The sequence below is a fragment of the Puma concolor genome, chromosome C2 (genome assembly GCF_028749965.1).
Source record: "Puma concolor isolate L17-30 chromosome C2, mPumCon1.1.hap2, whole genome shotgun sequence".
NCBI classification, from domain to species: Eukaryota; Metazoa; Chordata; class Mammalia; order Carnivora; family Felidae; genus Puma; species Puma concolor.
This window is the reverse complement of record NC_141675.1, coordinates 36,154,538-36,175,863: the sequence shown is the minus strand read 5'-3', so window position 1 is coordinate 36,175,863 and position 21,326 is coordinate 36,154,538. Positions and strand designations below refer to the sequence as shown.

The 21,326-nt window shown below is 44.9% G+C and overlaps 1 protein-coding gene across 3 annotated transcripts in view; it reads right to left on the bottom strand.

The window, feature by feature from the left end:
* CLSTN2 (calsyntenin 2) overlaps positions 1-21,326 on the bottom strand; it is a 609,330-nt gene that overhangs the window by 71,809 nt on the left and 516,195 nt on the right. For all 3 annotated transcript variants that reach the window (XM_086674405.1, XM_086674406.1, XM_086674407.1), the window contains one exon: positions 18,861-18,982. In XM_086674405.1, coding sequence (XP_086530531.1) covers positions 18,861-18,982 — 122 coding nt within the window. The remainder of the gene's footprint in view (positions 1-18,860; positions 18,983-21,326) is intronic.

The window sequence follows — 21,326 nt, the reverse complement described above, 5'->3', positions numbered from 1 at the left end:
AAAGAAAGAAAGAAAGAAAGAAAGAAAGAAAGAAAGAGAGAAAGAAGGGAGAGAAAGGAAAGAAGGAAGAAGAGAGAGAAAGGAAAGAAGGAAGAAAGAAGGAGAGAGAGGAAGGAAGGAAGGAAACAAGGAAGGGGGGAGAGAGAGGAAGGAAGGAAGGAGGGAAGGAAGGAGGGAAGGAAGGAAGGTAAGGAAGGAGGGAATGAAGAAAGGAAGGAAAAAGTCTGTCTGCCTATGTATCTATCCATCTATCCATCTATCCATCCATCCATCCATCCATCCATCCATCCATCCATCCACCATGCATGCATATGTGTGATAGTGCCTATGCATTATGATAGTGCTGGCCCCCCAAAAACATATTTCCATGGGTCACATGTTCTGCTGCTACTCCCTCACTAACCTCGCTTGACGCTGACCATATCAGGTAATCCCTGCAACCACCCCAAACTGTTTATAATAATCCTCATTTCACAGATGAGGAAACTGAGGCTCAGAGACGTAAAGTGATGCATTCAAGGTCACATAGATAATGGGGGCAGAGCTGAGCTGCAAACTCAGGTCCGAGAGACTCCAAAGCCTGCATGTCTTTCATGGCTCCTCGATGAATATGTGCTCTTGGAATGTAAATGTGTTCACTTTAAAATTTGATCTTGATCGAGATTTGCTGACGAATGACTGAGTGAATGAATGCCTGACTTCATGGGGCAGAATGTAGACACAGCCCAGTTCTGCCCTCTGCTCCACTATCAAGTGCTTCTTTCCTTCTTCTTCTTCTTTTTTTTTCTTTTTTGGTTCCTACTCTGACATATTTTTGCTAGATGGCAGAGGGATATTTTCAGTATTCTGGAATAAACCTGAAGGTATATTTTTTCTCTTGGCTTATGAGGCTCATTTTATTCATATGTTTACAGATGCAAAAGTGGGCAGAGGGTATAATAATTCTTCCAGTAACTCAAGTCTCAGTTCACATTTGGGCCCTGATTGAGGGCTCACTTTTTATTTGAGTCTAAAAAATAGGTAGAAGACTCTCTTTTTGCTTTGAGACCACATAACTAAAGTTTTTTGTCCCCTTGCATTTGTGACTGTAATTAACCATCTGACAGAGTTGTGTCCAATGGAAAGATATGTAGTCCTTTTAACAGGAGTAGACCTCACTATAAGACTGACACCGAGCTCTTGGTTTCCAGGGCAGCCTAAACAGGACAATGGCTCTGTGGTATCTAACATTTCATGTCCTTTCCAGAAGCAGGTGCTAGATTTTGCTATTGGGAGAGCAAAGAGCTCTCTTCTCATGGGAAGCTACCACCTACTTGCCAAAGAGTAGAAGCCGTGTGGATCCATGGGGTCAATGCAAGGGTGACCCTACCACTGTCCTCTGTCTTCATGTCAGACCCTGGAGCCAAGGCAGTGTGGGAAAGAATCACAACTCATCCCTACTGATAAAGAGGGGGGGAGACCAAACTATGTTTTGTACCTATAAGTAGCCTAGGAGATCATAAGAAAAGTTGACTGGAAAACCTTCATTGGGCTGTTCTGAGAAGCTGGTTTGGTTCGACTCTTGAAGGTAAAATGGCCAAAAGGCCTAGAGGTGAGAGATGAGGAGTCAAGGGAATGCCAAATAAATATGGACACTGTTGGTGCAAATGAGAGATAATTTCTGAGATCTTTGTGGCTATCCCAATGCACAGGATAGTTGTAATTTCCCTCTTAACCTCTAATTTATGGCTAAAATCATTACTTTTGCAGAACTTATCACTGTATTTACTTCCATGACAAGCATGAACAATTTGAACAAAGAGTGATATTTCTGTTTAAAAAGGGAAAGAAGGACACTTACTCCATCAGAGGGAGGATGATTATACAGATGATGCACACAGGCCTGTAGCTTCCTAGGGTCTTAGGTATACACTGTTTTAAAATGTCCCCAAGATTTGTTTGAATCAGGTATGGCAAGACACACAGACACAGAAATGACTGTCATGAAGGAGGAAGGTTTTTGGTTTTTGTTTTTGTTTTTGGGATGTTGATTTATTTTTGAGAGAGAGAGTGAGTGGGGAAGGGGCAGAGAAAGAGAGAGAATCCCAAGCAGGAGACTGATGCAGGGCTTGAACTCATGAACCATGAGATTGTGACCTGAGCTGAAATCAAGAGTCAGACGCTTAACTGACTGAGCCACCCAGGCACCCCAAGGATGAGGGTTTTATATTCACCGATCCCTAGAAACTGGAGGCACCACACCATCAGGGCTACATGGGGAATCACTGGGGTTGGTCGAGAGGCAGAGGGAGTAAGAAGAACTGTGGGCAGGTTGCTTTATTATGGTTTTTTTTGGAAGGAATGGGTGATGCTGTAAGCAAGCTGAACAGGTTTAGGGCTGGATGGTCTGAATAATTTCAGTGGGTATCCCTAGATGTCCAGTACTTGGCCCTTGGATGATTTAGGGCAGGTGGATAGTGTCCTGGTCTGAAGGAGTCCAATAAAAGGAGGCAGATGGACGGACGGACTCAGGATTGGTTGGTTTGGATATCAAAGACACGATACTGCAAGGGGAAGTCCCTCTCTGGGTCCATGAGGCCCCAAGATGTCAAAGCATCAAAATACAGAAAAAAAAAAAAAAGATCTGATACGCACAGAGACAAAGTTGATGCCTTTGCTTGCAGCCCCAAGAGCAGCAAATTCCTCCTTTCTTTCTATCCCTGCACCCCTAAGTCACTGTCCACATCCCTCAAATTTAATACCTGTTGGTTTTCTTGCCTACTTTGAAACCTAAACCTCAGACGTTTCTCTCTAGGCCCTCTAGAACCCGGTTTCATGGCAAAAAGCACTTCCGCATTCTGAAATATTATGTCCAATTCCAATTCACGGTTGGGAGGTCAGATTGGGTCCTCCTTCATCATTCATGCCAACTCTCGAGCACTCACCTTGAGCACTGTCTAGAAATTCCAGATTCAAGTGCTCTATTCCTTGTGCGTCATCTGCCAATAAAAGGTCTTTGCCATCGTGATACCTTTGCCCATTGTTTTTGAAGGGGGCATCTACTTTAAGAAATGTTCATCTTGAGCTTGTACTTTTTTCCTGAGTATCCCTTTAACTTCCCTAGCCTAAAAGTAGGCCTTCTTTCATATGCATCTTTAGCTTATCAGAATACTTAGTTAACACTCCACATACAATGTGAGAACCTTGGTGCATTAGAACTCCACCCTTACATCTGCATATATTATCATATGTTTTACATCTACATGTGTTATATGCCCTCAATACACTGTTATAATTATTGAATTAGAAGTCATGGCCATTTAAAGAAATCCAGAAGGAAGAAAAAATAGTCTTTCATACTTAACCACATACTTGCCATTTCTAATGCTCTTCTTTTCCTCTTATAGGTCTGTTTCCCCATCTGACACCATTTCCCTTCGCTCTTAAAAAGACTTCCTTTGTCATCCTGTTTCCTTTTGGTCTCCATCATTTCCAGTAAAATTTCAACTGCTTTCATATTGTTGTTCTCCCATATATGATGTTTTTTCTCTTTTTCTGTGGATGCTTTCAAGATGTTCTCTTTTCGTTTTTGAACAGGCTGAGAATGCTATGATTAAGTGTGGTTTTCTTTATACTTGTTCAGTTGGAGCTTGCTTATCTTATTCAATCTTTAAGATGATGTTTTATTTTATTTTTCTTAATGTTTATTTATTTGAGAGAGAGAGAGAGAGAGAGGGACTGGGGGTGGGGCAGAGAGAGAGATGGGGTGGTGCAAAGAGGATCTGAAGTGGGTTCTGTGCTGACAGCAGAGAGCCCAACGCAGGCTCGAACTCACAAACCATGAGATCATGACCTGAGTTCAAGACAGACACTTAATCAACTAAGCCACCCAGGTGCCCCTAAGATGATGTTTTATACAAAATTTAGAAACATTTTTTTGCCGTCAGTTCTTCAATGAATTCTTAAAAAATTTTTTTTAATGTTTATTTATTTTTGACAGAGAGAGAGACACACACAACATGAGCAGGGAAGGGGCACAGAGAGAGGGAGACACAGAATGCGAAGCAGGCTTCAGGCTCTGAGCTGTCAACACAGAGCCCAACGCGAGGCTCGAACTCACAGACCGCGAGATCATGACCTGAGCTCAACTGAATGAGCCACCCAGGAGCCCCTAATTAATTCTTTTTTTAAAAAATATAATTTGTTGTCAAATTGGCTAACATATAGTTAGCACATAAAGTGTGCTCTTGGTTTTTGGGGTAGATCTCCGTGGTTCATTGTTTACATACAACACCCCGTGCTCATCCCAACAAGTGCCCTCTTCAATGCCTATCACCCATTTCCCTCTGCCAACTCCCATCCACCCTCAGTTTGTTCTCTGTATTTAAGAGTCTCTTGTGGTTTGCCTCCCTTTCTCTCTGTTTGTAACTATTTTCCCCCTTCCCTTCCCCCATGGTCTTCTGTTAAGTTTCTCAAGATCCACATATGAGTGGAAACATACAGTATCTTTCTCTGAATGACCTATTTCACTCAGCACAATACCTTTCAGTTCCATCCACATTGCTGCAAATGGCATGATTTCATTCTTTTTCATTGACAAGTAGTATTCCATTGTATATATAAACCACATCTTCTTTATCCATTTGTCAGTTGATGGACATTTAGGCTCTTTCCATAATTTGGCTATTGTTGAAAGTGCTGCTATAAACATTGGGGTACAAGTACCCCTATGAATCAGCACTCCTGTATCCTTTGGATAAATCCCTAGTAGTGCTATTGCTGGGTCATAGGATAGTTCTATTTTTAATTTTTTGAGGAACCTCCACACTCTTTTCCAGAGTGGCTGCATCAGTTAGCATTCCCACCAAGAGTGCAAGAGGGTTCCCGCTTCTCCACATCCTTGCCAGCATCTGTAGTTTACTGAGTTGTTTGTTTTAGCCACTCTGACCAGTGTGAGGTGGTATCTCAGAGTGGTTTTGATTTGTATTTCCCTGATGATGAATGACGTTGAGCATCTTTTCATGTGTCTGTTAGCCATCTGGATGTCTTCTTTGGAAAAGGGTGTATTCATGTCTTCTGCCCATTTCTCCACCAAAAGACTTCTAGAGCTGTTACATGAATTCAGTGAAGTCGCAGGGTACAAAATCAATGTACAGAAGTCGGTTGCATTTTTATACACAATAATGAAGCTACAGAAAGAGAAATAAAGAAACTGATCCCGTTTACAATTGCACCAAGAACCATAAAATACCTAGGAATAAACCTAACCAAAGATGTAAAAGATCTCTATGCTGAAAACTATAGAAAACTTATGAAGGAAATTGAATAAGACACAGAGAAATGGAAAAACATTCTATGCTCATGGATTGGAAGAATAAATATTGTTAAAATGTCAATACTACCCAAAGTAATCTACACATTCAAAGTAATCCCAATCAAAATTGCACCAGCATTCTTCTCAAAGCTAGAACAAACAACCCTAAAATTTGCATGGAACCACAAAAGACCCTGAATAGCCAAAATAACATTGAAGAAGAAAACCAGAGTGGGAGGCATCACAATCCCAGACTTTAGCCTCTACTACAAAGCTGTAATCAGCAAGACAGTATGGTATTGGCACAAAAACAGACACATTGACCAGTGGACTAGAATAGAGAACCCAGAATTGGACCCACCAATGTATGGCCAACTAATCTTTGACAAAGCAGGAAAGAATATCCAATGGAAAAAAGACACTCTCTTTAGCAAATGGTGCTGGGAGAACTGGACAGCAACATTCAGAAGAATGAAACGAGACCAGTTTCTTACACCATTCACAAAAATAAACTCAAAATGCATGAAAGACCTAAATGTGAAACAGGAAATCATCGAAACCCTAGAGGAGAACGCAGGCAACAACTTCTTTGACCTTAGCAGCAGCAATTTCTTACTTGACATATCTCGAAAGGCAAGGGAATTAAAAGCAAAAATGAACTACTGAGACCTCATCAAGATAAAAAGCTTCTGCACTGCAAAGGAAACAACAAAACTAAAAGGCAACCGACAGAATGGGAAAAGATATTTGCAAATGACATGTAGGGTAAAGGGTTAGTATCCAAAATCTATAAAGAATTTACCAAACTCAACACCCAAAAAAACAAGTAATCCAGTGAAGAAATGGGCAGAAGAAATTAACAGACACTTTTCAATTAATTCTTTTATGCCCCATTCATTCACTCTTGTTCTTGAGTTCTTTTTAAACTTTCCTCTCCTCTCTTCTCCTCTCTTCTCTTCCTTCTCTCTTTGGCTCAAGATTTTAAGAAATCTTTCTCCCTTCATTTTTCTTCATATTGGACAATTTCTTTTGATCTCCCTTCCAGTTCACTGACTCTTTCTTCTTCTTTCTCCAGTCTGCAAAGCCCACCCTTTCACTTTAAATTTTGTATTTTCCACCATAGATTTTACATTTATGTAGTTTTCATTTCTTTGCTGAGATTCTGTTCACTCATTATGACAATCTTTAAAGTTTTTAAACACATTGAAAATAGTTGCTTTTAGGTTATTTTCTGATAATTCCTACATCTGCATCATTTCAGGGTCTGTTTCTCTTGAACAATTTCACTCTGGACCTTTGGCCACATTTTTGTGTTTCCTCACATGTCTAATAATTTATATTTCATCCTGGGAACTGTGCATTATACATTGCAGAAACTCTGGATCCTGCTATATTTCTCTGAGGTTATTGATTTTTGTTAAATTACTGAATCATCACCTTGTACCTGTAGAGTTGGTCTTATACTATATATGAGTATGTTTGTTTGGGTTTACCCTTCATTCTGAGCCAGTCCCTTAATCCCGGCATATAATCTTTATTCATGTCTCTTCTGGTATTTCACCCAGAGTTTTCTAGGTGTTTTCCTGGCCCTTCAAACTTGGAGGGATTTTAAAATAAGTCTCCTTTGCAGTAGGCAGTAGCTAAAATCTCTACTCATTTTTTTTGGTCTTTCTTGCTATTGCTTTTCACTGGTTTCTTGAAGGCTCCCCTGTGTGTACACAGTTCAGGGGTCATCCAAAGATTTAAGGGATTTGAAGGAAGATTATATTCTGATTTTGGGATTTCTTCTTACATGTCCCTCCTTTCTGGTATTAAGCCTGTATTAGAACTCTTTAGAGACAAGACAGTGTCAATATCACCCTATTATCTCAGAATGGGCCATTTTTCAATTCCTATTTTTAATATTTTTATTGAGGTATGATTTACATATCACAAAATTCATTCATTTAAGTGTATAATTCAATGATTTTAATAAATATATAGAGTTGGGCAATGATCATAAAAATCTGGTTTTAGAACATTTCCATAATTCAAAGATATCTGTGCCCATTTGCAGTTGATTCCTGCTCTCACCCAAGCCCTAGGAAACCACTGATAGTCTATCTACAAAATTGCCTTTTATTGATATTTTATGTAAATGAGGTCATGCAATATATAGTCCTTGTTGTCTAGTTTTTGACATAGCACAATATTTTTGAAATTCATCCACATTGTATGAACCAATAGTTTGTCCCTTTTTATTGTTGAATACAATTCCATGTACAGATATACAATAGGTTATTTATTCATTCACCTTTTAAAGGACATACTGGGGTTTTTTTTTTTTCCTGGCAGCCTTTTTTCAATGTCACTCAGGTGATATATAGCCAAACTGATGCTTATAGGTCCATGGACTAGTGTTTGGGAACCACAGATAAGGACTCATTTTTTTAAATTTAATAAGCATGTATTGAACACATATTTGTAGGAGACACTGTGTTAAAGATTAAAGGTGTAAGTAAGAATGGTATCCCAGTGTAGTGGAGGAAATGAATTAACAAACAAATAAGTGTAATACGGTATGAAAAATGCAGTGACAAAATTCTGGGGCCCCCATGGAAGTAAGGTCAATTGTCTATGGGGGAGGGAGTTACAGGAAAGTCTTTATCAAAGATGTGAGCCCTGAGTTCAGTATGGAGAGATAAATAGGTAATTGTCCATAGTGGAAATGACTTGCTTGTCTATGACATACTCTGTTTTATTTTTCAGAGCTGTGCCGACAGGTGCATGCATAGTGTGGTTCAGTCTGACTGTGCCTGGTAGTTGTCTGAAGGAAACTCTTCCTGTGAGTTTCTGCTGAGGCAGAAAGATGGATAAATCCAGTGGAGACTCAGAGGAAACCCAGTTCTGCCAAGCTATGTAAATACTTCTCACCTAGGTCAACATCTAATGGAAAAGAACATGGAGTTTTGGAGAATGGTAGACTTGGTCCAACACCTTAAGCAAATTATTTCACCTTTCATAGCCTCATTTCAGTATCTATAAAATTGAGACAAGAAATCACTTCAAAAGTGACTGTGCAGTTTAGACTTCATGTGTGAACATCAATGAGCTCAGATATTGGCCTCTTATAAAAACGCTAGTTTCCTCTCTTTCCCTCACATGGAATATGTCACTGGCTAACAGTTGAACCTAAAGCCAGAATGAGTTAATGCAATTGCAAGGCTTATTTGTCTTTAGACATCCATTTCATTGCCTCAAGAAAGCTACCATCTTCTAAGTAACCAAGGGATGCAGTAGCTGTTTCATAATGAGGCCTTGCTTCCTTCTAAATAGGCACTGATTGTCAAGGTGATGGAGGAGGTTCATTATTTAAAGGCATAATTAAAGGGCCCTTCCTTTAGCTAACTAATGAGCAGTAAGTGTAGCAATATTTGCATGTTTAGACATTAAAGATGGAAACAGATGACTCTCGGGATTGGGAGAAAGCAGGGAAGGTAGAGCTGATTCATCTCCCTGCTGGGCCTCCAGGGTTATTGCTGTGCAAGACTTCCTTGGAAGAGGGCTTCCCATGAGACGTCGGCTCCATTGGCTACTCTTGCTTTATGGGATGAGCCGCACTCACCACTGGGCCTCAGGAGCAAGCTGATCTTTATTTTACTTTAAACGATGCTAAATCATGATTCTTCCTAAGCTGAGCTTGGAATGTGCTCCTAGATGGACACCCACACCCTGTTCTGAACACTTCGGTCTTAGCATGGATATCGGTTCATTCTTGTCTTCTTGTGTGGCCACTAAAGTTGTAAACCCTTCCAAGTCAACAATGGTGTTTTTTTGCTCTCTTGAAGTATGTGTGTTTTAAGGTTCTATTTAAGGTTCTTCCATTTATTAGGTAAGAGATTTATTGTCTAAGAGATTAGATAAGATGCTATGTCTCCCATTCCTCATCCTTAACCTGGGTGTTACGCCTAAGCTGCAAGATTTTTGTTAGAATTAAAAGAAAGCCCCTGGCACAAGTAAGAACCGAATTACTGCTGGTTCCGATTCTCTTCTCACTACCCGGGGACTTCACTTCTCTTAAAGGAGGGCTTAGCATTAGAATTTGCCATTTTATATTAGCATTCAGCTTTGTCAATTTCTTATCTTTCCATAGTGTGGGAGCGACAGAGAAAAATATCTTTCCTCTAATGAATGTAGACATTTGCGTTTGATGCCAAGGAGGAGTCTCCCTCCCCTCCCACTGACACCAATACCTGAAGCAGCCTGGAGAGACAGGAGCAAAGCACAGCCAGGGTAGTGACCGAGCTCATGCTGCTTTCCGGTGGGACCACCCCGAGGCCCAAGCATCTTAATTTATTATTGAAAAGGTGATTTGATTTACTAGGCATTTTTAATTGTGTTGACATTCATTTCCTTCTTTTTTAACAACAAAATGAGAGACACTGACTTTAAATATGTATTATGGGATGTCTACTGAAAAAAATGCATCCATTGCCTCTGGGCAGATGTACAGGCTAGAACACAAATAATCATTGCATGGGAGTGAAAGGAATTGATGAGCAGGTGCTCATGGGGGAACAGAGATCAGAGAGGAGCCAGGTCTGGCAGCTAAGGGAGGAATGTATAGAATAGTTAGCATCTCTGACTTGTTTAAATTTAACAGTTGTATAGCCTTCCGCCTCCAGCCTGGGTGAGAAAGTGGGGGAAGCCAGTGAGATTGTGGCAGAGGAGAGAATGACATTCCTGCAGCTCTGGATTCAGCAAGAGTTGGGGTTCTCCCTTTGCACAGGATGTTCAGAAGAAAAAGTAAAGAAAACCCTTTGGGTAATAATGGGAATCCAAGAGAGCCCTGAGAAGTCAGCCCTTCCAGCAAATGGCTCAGAACATATTGATCAATAAGCCTCTGAAAACCCTCAGCGAGTTTGTGGACACTACGTCTATAGTAAGACACAAATGGAATGATCTGCTTGTCATCAGATCTCACTGTTGGTTATGGATACAATCCGCTCACTAACATTTGACAACGCTAATCTGCACTTCACTAACCTCTCTTCCTCCCTTTTGTTCACTTCATTCTGGTCTCTTGGTAACTTCCTCTGTTTGGTCCCAGTTCTGCCTCCGAAACTCTGCAGACAGGCCTTTCTTCCCAGAGATAATAGCAGGCGCTGTTTGCTCACTTCCCTCTATAGATCACACACTTTACCTGTGCTGCATGGGTGTGGAGAGCAGAGAGTTCATTTAGGAGGTGGCTCCAGGGAGGAAGAAAGAAGACGCGTGGAGAGTGAGTCAGGGAAGGGGGAACGCCAGAACAATGGGGCAAAGTCAAGGTGGGTGCTGTGGCTGTGGGGGGCCTGCTACCCCTGGGACTTCTGATGAGAGTGCAGGTGGCTGCCCACCGGCGCTCCCTACCTTCAGGCCTGGCTGCGCCTGTGCCCTGGGGCCAGGGGTACTCCCGGGGCTGCTTGTGGACTGTGCTCCCGGGAGCCAAGAGGCTCCTCTTGCCTTGGAGCAAGCCCTCAGGCAGAAAACTGAAAGGCACGGTGGGGGCAGTGTGAGCTTGAGGGGGACCTTCCAGTGAAGCAAGTGACTGTGCCTCAGGGGCAGGACAGGTATTTTCTAGAGAATCTCATTTGTGTATCAGCTTTGTCAACTTTCAGCTTCCGGGTGAGCCTCTGTCAAGAGACGGAGGATTTTCCAGGTTTGCTTTAGCATTTCCAGAACAAAGCTTGGAGAACTCAGTGTTTCTTCCCTGAAGGCAGAGAAAGGTAGTTTCCACTTATAATGGCTGGGGAGGCAGCCGCCGGTACCTTAAGCTAGAGGGAGAATATGGTCTAGAGCAGGAGGAAAGGCTAAATCTGCTCCCTGGGGATCCTTCACAGGAGGCTGGCAGGAAGCGGGCCGGTGGGGAGTGAGGGGCAGGTGGTCAATGAGGGGCATCAGGACAGGACCTCTTCCTCGCTACCTCTCAGGGCCACACTTTCCGAGAGGATAGAGGCGCCACACTCAGGGGGTGCTCTCTGGGTCTGCCTGGAGAGCTTGGCCCAGGGTCACCTCAATAAGCTGTGCGGAGGTGGGGGGGGGGGTTGCTGCACCTATGAGCCTGGGCAGCTCTGGGCCTCCCCAAGGCTCACGAGAGATGTATCAGTTTCCCATTGCTGCTAGAAGAAATTACCAGCAACCTGGTAACATAAACTTATTATCTTACAGTTTTGGAGGTCAGAGGTCTGAAAGGAGTTTCAGTGGGCTAAAATCAAGGTACTGGCCAGGCTGCATATATTTCTTCTGGAGACCTTAGTGCGAATCTGTTTCTTTCTCCCTCTTTTTTTTTTTTTTTTTTTTTTTTTGAGCTCAGAGAGGCTGCCATATTCCTTGGCTCAAGGCCTCGCATCACTCTGATCTGTGTTTCCTTTGTCACTTCTTTGACTTTAACCTTCCTGCCTCCCCGTGTGATTGCATTAGATGCACCTGGACAATCCTTCTAGTTTAGGATCTTTAATCACATTTGTAGAGACTCTTGTCATGGGAGTTAACATACTCACAGGTTTGAGGGATTAGGGGGTGCATATCTTGGGAAGCCATTATTCTGTCTATCACAAGTGGTCAACAGGGGAGCCAAGGAGCCCAGCTGAGGTGTAGTGGCATGGGGTGGTCAGGGCCAGCAGTGCAGCAGGGACCCGGGTCAGCCTGAAGGGCTGCCAAGAAAGGGAGTGCTGGTGGAGGGAACAAGGCTCAGGCGATGGGCTAGAATGGCGGCTGCCTGCATGTCGCACCCTCTGTAAAGAAAACTGAACACATGCACTAACTGTGTCAGAAGTCACCTTTCCAGAGAGCAGACAAGCCAATCTCTGCATAGTCCTGAACCGAGAGGTCTGAGTGTCCGATGTGGGTCTGAGGACCCTGTTCTGCCATGACCACGAAGCCATGGAAGTCAGTTCTCCCCAGAGATCTATTAGATGGGAAGAGGCAGGGAGAGGGCCTCTGAGAGAAGGGCTTTGCCTGGGCCCTTAGGTATTAGAGAGAGAAAGAGAAGGGAGAGTAGTTGTGACCCTCCCCACATCCTATTTCATTCAGAACAACCCTGCAAAGTTGGCATCTTAGAAAAAGTCATTTGGGATTCTGCCTACAAGAGAGAAAAAAAAGAGGTTCTGGACATTCTTCCCACTCTGTTTAGGACACATGTTCCTAAAGGAATGTAGGTGTCACTGGAGGCCAGTTTGGGGGTGGGCGCTGCATTAGAGAGAACATGGCTGATGCAGCCGAGAATCTGTCTTAGGTGGAGGAACCAGAGTGCTGACAAAGCCCCATTATTCTGCTCTTTAAGAGGACTGGTCTGGCCTGGACGAACCATTCTCCAATTAACTCCTTGGCACTTGGCTGTAATAATGATCGAACTAAGCCATTTGACTCCCGGTGTGGCTGGAGGAGCCAATGCGGGCAGCCTGACTGCCTCGTTCTGACATTCATCCTCAGTAGGAATGAAGGATTTATTCACTTGTAGCTTCAGAATTCCATGAGAGTAGAAAGGATCTGACCAGCAGAAGCTTCAGCCCAAGATATTGGAGAGCATTTGGCTCCAATCCTGGCCCTGGCATCTGTTTCTGGAAAGACCTGGGCCTGTGCCTTACTGTCTCCTTTGTGTAGGTGGAAGCGAGACCACCACCACCGCCGCCACCACCAGGGGCCTGGGTCTAGGGCACCTGCCCCACTCACCCCTGCCCTTTCCCCCAGGTGTCGGAGGGTAGGCTCCCCCGCCCTCACCACTGGAAGCCCCTTGCTCTTCTTGGAGGGAGGGGCCGGTGCTAGGAGAGCAGGAGGGGCTTACAAAGAACAGGTGGGCCTCACTTAGGAAGACCCAAACGTCTCAAATAGATGTGCTATGGTGTGGTTTCCCTGCATGAGAATATTCTTTTGTTGGTCTCAAACCCGTGACCGGGGTATAAAAGGTACACTGCAGAACATTTGTGGGGTCTGATGATGAATGGTTTTAAGTGAGAAGATACTAAAAATTGGGAGATTTTTCATAAAAATCGGATTCTAACTTCTGAACAGTCGGAAAGGCAGCACCAGGCCTAGATTCTTACATGGCTGGGAGCTGTGTGTGTGATGGCTGAATCTTCAATGAGGCCCCACCTCCACCCAGCCAAGCATTTTCAGTCATTCTCCTCACCCCCAATTACGAGAGTTCAGGGCCTCTGCAGGAGAATGCTCTCTAGGGCCTGTACACTGGGCAGGGCCGTGAGCTCCCTGAGGTCAGGGCTGTGTCCTCCTCTCTCTCTCTGGTGCCTGTTACAAGTTCTGGCACAAGGACAGCAATGGCCAATGGGATGAATCTCACTTCTGCGTCTTGTGTTCAGGGTGATTTTTCAGAGACACATTTTTTTTTTTTTTCCCTTGTATGAGCTGGGGGCACCTGGCCTCTTGCTGGTCGATTGAGGCTGTCACTCAAGCTGTGTCTTCCAATAAATGGAACACGCTGTAAAACATCAGCAGGTTTCCCTCCAAGCACCAAGAAGTCCAAGGGGAAGATCATTAGAATTTGTGACAATGAGTCAACCACATCCAAATAATATTAGAGCCGGGAGGGGCTGCAAATGAATAAACCTTTCCTGTGTGAGCTGGCAGCTGGGCGTTCTCTGCTCTTGTCTGGGTTTGCACATGACTAGCTGCAGGCTTGAGGGATTTGCATTAGCAGATCGTAAGTAAAAATCCCATTAAAATGACATTCTCCTCATCGTTAGGATCCCTTTAGTGAGGCACACTGGATTGCCAGGGACATTTCCTGGAGCTACCTGATAATGGACTTACCTGGCAGTCTGTCCACCCTGGCGAAGGCTTTCTGAGGTGTGGGGCAAAGGGGCTGGGCTTCTGGAAACACACAGCTCCCCTGTGGTAACTGCCTCCCTCCCTGGGCACACTCCTGAAACGCTATGTGCGTACCAGGCCCCGGTTTCAATGCCCATGAGCAACATCGGTCAAGTGCTTAACCTCCTGGCCTGGCTATGGAGGCGGGAGGGGGGAGACCCTGGTTCTAATGCAGCCCCCGTCGCTGGCCCTATTGAACGACCTGGCCTGAGCTATATCGACTTAAATTTGATACATTTTATGAATGTCATACTAGCATTATTCACATTTACCCATCCTTAAATTCTATTTGAATAATAAAATTCTTGTAGCCCATTCTTTGGGGAATAAAGTACCAACTCAGTAACAGGATATAAAAAGCCTCTTGGGATTTGATTGACACCCGCTCCTCTAAACATGGGTCCTAATATCTCCCAAACTATTCCCCTCCCTCCCCATCCCTATGGCCTGCCACTCCGGAAGCCTACAGTCTCCTGAAGATGGATGTCCTGCTCATCTCCCTTCCATCTTGGCTGCCTGGCTCTACACCTCCAAGCCCTCTGCACTCCATTCAGATAACGTCCCCTCTCAGGGGCTCTTCCAGGCCCCTATTCCCAGGTCTACGTCAGGTGTCTCCAGAACGGGTTCCCGCAGACTCCCCCGACCTGGCCCCTGCCCTCTGCCCCAACATGTATTGCATAGGATTGTAAAACGTTTCTGTGCTAGTTTGCTCATGACAGTGGACACTTCTAGAGAGCAGGGTCTTCTGTTCTAGCAGCTGATCCCTGGTACCCAGCACAGAGCCTGGCACATAGTTTGTGTTCAGAATAAACTGTTGAATAAAGAAAGAAATGAAGCCCCATTAGCCATGAGAACATGTATTGTGCTTCTGGGATCCCCAAGGTGGGCCAGGAATCTGAATACATATAATACAGTAGTAGACTGGCTTGAGCCCTTTCTGGCCCAAACCAGAAAGTTTTGCAATAATTACAGAGCCATTGTTGGCAAATCCATTTAAACCTTTGAAATTAGATATCAACATAAAAGTGGAACAACACTGAAATCCACAGAGTAAAAAATGGCAAAATTTTAGAATTTAAAATGCTCCATAAAGTGAATAAAAAGATCAGTTCATCATCAGGAGCTTTAAAAAAAAATCCCTGGATTTGTCTTCTCTGTTTCCCTCTCTCCCTCCCTCATGTCATCTCTCCCTTCTTTTGATCTTGACATCCCTTCGTTGTTATGCAAACATTTACTGGGCACCAATGGTGTGCTCAGGGCTATCGTATGCACTGAGGAGCTGGAGAGAGTACCACACAGGACTGCCCTCTAGGAGCTCAGGGCAAAGGGAGCAGAAAGCAGGATAAATGGGTTACCAGGGTACAGTAAGCACTGCGATTGCATGCTGCATGGAATCTGGGGAGCACTGGGGAGAGGGAAACCCCTCGGGGTGGAGGGGGACCCAGGGTGGCTTCCTGGGACAGGAGACGTAATCAAGTATGTACATTCTGAACACCAAGTGATTTACATCCAAGAAACTTCTGGTAAGGTTCTGTCTACACAGAGAGCTGAATAAGGGAGAGAGGGGTCTGGGGCTTCGTCTGTGTGTACCACTGGATTGCTACTATGAGTGTGGTTGAGGTTTCCTATATCCTACCCACTGTGGCTCCCTTCAAAGGGAGGGCAACAGTTGCGATGAGCTGGGGTTTGTGATAAATATTTTTAATGTTTATTTTTGAGACAGAGGGAGAGAGAGCACGAGCGGGGGAGGGGCAGAGAGAGAGGGAGACACAGAATCCGAAACAGGCTCCAGGTTCTGAGCAGTCAGCACAGAGCCCTATGCGGGGCTCGAACTCACGGACCGCGAGATCATGACCCCAGCCGAAGTTGGACGCTTAACCGACTGAGTCACCCAGGCGCCCCAATGTTAATTTCTTTAGTAAAGAATGCCATAAAAAATAGAATGCTATGGACTGAATTGTGTCCCCCCAAAATTCATAGACTGAAGCACTGCTCCCTAGTGTGACTGTATTTAGAGACAGGGCCTTTAGCAGGTGGTCAAGGTTAAAGGAGTTCATAAGGGCGGGGCCTTAATCTCACAGGGCCTCATAAGAAGAGGAAAAGGTATCCCAGCGTGCGAGCTCTCTCGCATTCTCTCTCTCTGTCTGCCATGTGAGGACAAAGTGACAAGGTGGCTGTCTACAGGCCGGGAAGAGGGCCGTCACTAGGGAGCTGAATCAGCTGGCACCTTGGTCTTGTACTTCCCAGTCTCCAGAACTGTGAGAAATAATTATCTGTTGTTCAAGGCCCTGGTCTGTGATACTTTGCGATGGCAGCCCCTTGACTGCCTTGACTAAGACAAGGAAGAAGACAAGGCTTAATCAAAGGGAAGGTTTGACGGTTTCAAGAGTTTCATCAAGACTATAAATATTTTGCATCTCAGGGATAATTCTGATCTCTAAATCAAAAATATTTAAAATTTGAAAATGAGAACATTTTAAATTAGCAAGCTCATCAAGGAAACAGCATAGTGTAATGCAAAGGGCAGGTCCAGGCCGTGGTTTGCTGTGTGACTCTGGGCAGGTCACGAGACCGTGGTCCCCTGCCTCATCTCATCCACCGGGCAGGCGAGAGTGAACTCAGAGGCAGCGTGCCTGGTGCAGAACGGATGCTGGCGAATGAATGGTAGTAAACGGGATCAGAGTAATCTGGAAGGTTTTCCATGAACCTCAGTCCCTCCTTAAATTCACCCCTTTGGGAGCAGATTTCAGAATTCCTGGAGTCATTATTCTGTAGAACCAGAATTCCTTCCTCACCTATTTTTAATTCCAAACCCTGTGACTTCGTTTGCCTGTATCAGTACTTCTCAAACCCATCTGAGAAAACGCTGCAGGGCACCTGTAATTATCCTGGCCAATACAGCAATGTTCTTATTAAAACCCCTAACAATACGGAATTTATTTTAATTCATCTCAATTTGTATTAGGTATTTAAATATATCCCATATAAGCCATATGGCACTTTAGAAGGCAGCTGAGAGGTTGCCGGAAAATCAAATAAGCAACGTCAGGATTTCACAATTTCTGCAATACCCAGAATTCCTAATTCAGAGGAACATATACGAATCCAGATGCCATATTTGCAAAACCCTGGGATCCAGCAGGATGAGATTTACTGGGAATAGATTAGGCAGTTGCCACTGGGCTTCCTAAAACATCTTTCCATCAGCTTGGTGGCCCTGACCTTGTCCCGTTGCCTGGAGTTCCAGCACTGAAGGATTCCCTGAGGTTAATGAATCTATATTTTAAAGAGCATATGTCTCTGCTTCTGTGTGGATGAAAGGGGGCAGCCACCATTCTCCTCTCAATATAAATGACTTCCTTCTGGACTGCTTCCCAGTAGCACTCTCTGAAACCAGCCCTACCTACCTGGGCCTGGGGGCTTACGTAGTACAGGGGGAGAGTGTCTGGTAGATGCCCGTGAGTAGGGAGAGGATTCTGGAACACTCATCCCTAGACAAGGTGAGGCAGGTAGCACACACCGTGGGTTTTAGGGGAAGGCAGAAGAATGAAGTTCCCAGAAGCACTCAGGATATGGGTGGGGTTCCAGACAGTATGACCGCGGAATGGGCATCATATCATCTGCTTCCTTTAGCAGGACCCATTCTACAATCCCCTTCCTGTTCTGCTGGCATTCTCCATCTTGATAGTTTAAAACCATTTTTGTTATTATTAAAAAAAATTATTTTATGTTTACTTTTGAGAGAGAGAGAGAGAGAGAGAGAGAGACAGAGCACGAGTGGGGAAGGGGCAGAAAGAGAGGGGGACACAGAATCCAAAGCAGGCTCCCGGTTCTGAGGTGTCAGCACAGAGCCTGATGCAGGGCTCGAACCCACGAACCACGAGATCACAACCTGAGCCGAAGTCGGATGCTTAACCAACTGAGCCACCCAGACGCTGCTAAAACCATTTATAAAAATCCACACGTGCCTTCCCCCCAGCCTCCTAACCGTTCAAGTCTAAGTGAAGGCTGGCTCCAGGCCTTCTGCCAGACTCTTCCTCAGAGACACAGCCACCCAGAGAAGTGACCGCCCCTTCTGCAATCTCAGCCCTGCACAGTCCTCGGAAACAGACACTTCAAAGCTTTTCACTCAAACGAGACACTTGATTTGTCATTGACAAGTATGACACAGTAGCCCTTGTGATCACAAGTCAGGAAGCTCTGGAGTGAGTCATAGGGTTTTGCACTTCAGAAAGGGACGTGCACTGCTCAGTGTGCTGTGTCACTGTTTACTTCAAGATCCTCGGGTCCCTTGTTCTCAACCTGTGTCACCAAAAAGCAAGGCTGCACTGTCACCCAAGGGAGATAACAGAGCATCAGAGAGGAGACATGGGCACTTGTGATAGAAAGATGTGTTAGCAGAGATCACAAACTGAGCTTGGACATCAAGAGAACCAGCTTCCCAGGAGCTCAACGTGGAGCAAATGGACAAGATACACGTCGACGGGTCCGCTGACAGGTGCACGGTCCCGCCTGGGAAGTGTGGCCCTCCCACCCCCAGGTGGTCTTGAAGGCAGCAGTTTCTATCGTGACTTTAAGATGCTGTGTGTCTCCCTGAGCTGATTTTTCCCAAACTCAGCAAGTGAGCAGAACTTTGAGGGGCGTCGTGGCTGCTCTCGTCACTGGAGCACACCTACCGCCCCTCCCAATGGGTGAGCTGGGGTGAGGGGTGAGGGGAGCGCCCTACCTGGTCCAGCTTCCAGTGGAACTCTGCGGGGCGGAAGGTGTCGGCCTGGTCGAAGTCCTTGCGCAAGAGGAAGACCAGGCGGCAGTTGTGCACATACAGGGCATAGTGATGCCGGTTCATTTCTGAAAAGCAGAAAGCGATCGGAGTGGTTGCAGAATCACTGCATCGGTCTCTGCCAGAGGGGTCTTCCCGCTACATCGCTTAGAGCGCCTCAAAGGGGAAAGGGGTGGGTGTTTCGGTTTCCCCATACACAATCAGATCTCATGAATGTTCTAGAACACACATAGTGGAGCTCACTGAAATGGAAAAGGAAGGTGCAAGAAAGTCCACAGCAAAACTTAGGCAGAGAAGCCATCTGGCCTTAGCAACCTGACTTATACTGAGATACTGCATCAGACACAGGATAAAAATTATATAGGCTAACGAGTTTCGTTTATTTTTTATACAAGTACTTCTGGGAGGGCTAAGGGGGCTCTCTGACAGTCACGTCAGCTACCCTGGGCTCCTTTAGCACAGCTGGTGTCTCCTAGAGTGCTGGACTTTTATTTCATTTCATCAGGCTTGACAATGGCGACCACAGATCATGTCTCCTTCTCTACCTGATGGTGTGCAGTTAGGGGGAGCGGCTTCATTTCTGGTTGCTAGGAGGAGGGGGCAGATTGATTTTTCAGCGTTAGTCATAGTTCCATGTCTTTCCAAAGCTATGAATAAATACCTCTCTCCCCATACATAGTGGATGGGATATTTTCCTCCACTGATATAAAAGACTTCCTTTTCTGCTTAGGAAAGCTCACATCGTGGGTCCCAGCCATGATGTCCTGCAGCCACAAGATGACAGCCATTGGGAGGAGAGGAGCTGTTCTTTGACCAATACTCAAAGAGCTGACATGATATACATGTTAGCATACACAGAAATCTACTATGAGGCACATGATCCATAAATGACGCATGGATGAGCAGGTGACCAGGTGTCATAGGAAGAACACGGGCCCCAGAGTCAGATAGACTTTGGGTGGACTTGTATCCTCCAGATGGTTCTGGGAGAACTTTTTAGCTTCTCAGAGCCTCAGTTTCCTTACCTGTGTCATGACAGGGATGCTGGATTATCCTAATGCATCAGGAGAATAGGATAGTGAGATTGATTCTTGTACCTCCTCTACAAACCTCAACACCAATTCCACCTCTAGATATGGGCTCTGGGTGGTCCCCTTGCCATAGTCATTGGTTCGGGACCCAGGCCCAAGTCAGGCAACGCAGGCCATTCTCCCGGCCCCAGGACTTCTGTCAGGAAAGTGACTCAGTTCAAGCCCGTGATTCAGGAGCTTTTCTGAGTGGTTCTAAAAAAGAACTCTCCTTTTTTAAAAATCTTTTTCTTTTAAGTTTTATTTATTTAATTTTGAGAGACAGAGAGAGAGAGAAACAGAGAGAGAGAGAGAGAGAGAGAATCCCAAGCAGTCTCCATGCTTAGCGCAAATCCCAACACACGGCTTGAGATCATGAACTGAGCCGAAATTAAGAGTTGGATGCTTGGGGCGCCTGGGTGGCGCAGTCGGTTGAGCGTCCGACTTCAGCCAGGTCACGATCTCGCGGTCCGTGAGTTCGAGCCCCGCATCGGGCTCTGGGCTGATGGCTCAGAGCCTGGAGCCTGTTTCCGATTCTGTGTCTCCCTCTCTCTCTGCCCCTCCCCCGTTCATACTCTGTCTCTCTCTGTCCCAAAAATAAATAAACATTGAAAAAAAAATTAAAAAAAAAAAAAAAAGAGTTGGATGCTTAACCAACTGAGCCACCTAGGTGCCCCCAAAAGAACTCTCTTTTATCAGAAAGCAAATAGAAGAGACACTCTCTCTCTAAAAGTTGTCTACATTAGTGGGAGGCATGGAGCTGCTTCAGCCATGTTTGCTAACATGAAATTGTACACACATGGGGCAGATCTGAGAAACTGCAGCAGAAAGGGCCAAGCCCTTGATCACACTTTGCCTGAAGCTGTCATAGCTCTGGACATTTTCAATTAAAAGAACTCTATGTTCCCTTTATTATTTTGATTTTTTGATTATTTGCTATCAGTTTGGTCCATATTTCCTATTTCTTATAACTGAAACCATCTTTAAAAAAATTTTTTAATGTTTATTTTTGAGAGACAGAGAAAGATGGAGCATGAGGTGGGGAGGGGCAGAGAGAGAGGGAGACACAGAATTCGAAGCAGGCTCCAGGCTCTGAGCTGTCAGCACAGAGCCCAACCCGGGGCTTGACCTCATGAACCATGAAATCATGACCTGAGCCGAAGCTGGAATCATATCTGACTGAGCCCCGCAGACACCCCGAAAGCATCTTAGTTGAGACAATGAGGAAGTATGTGCAAAGCAGTTGCCAGTGTTGTAGGTTTGGCCTAGGCCAAGGTCCCGGTGACCAAGTAATTTCTGTTATCTGTTGTCTACTGTCAGAAAAATAGAGAAAGAAGGACTTTTC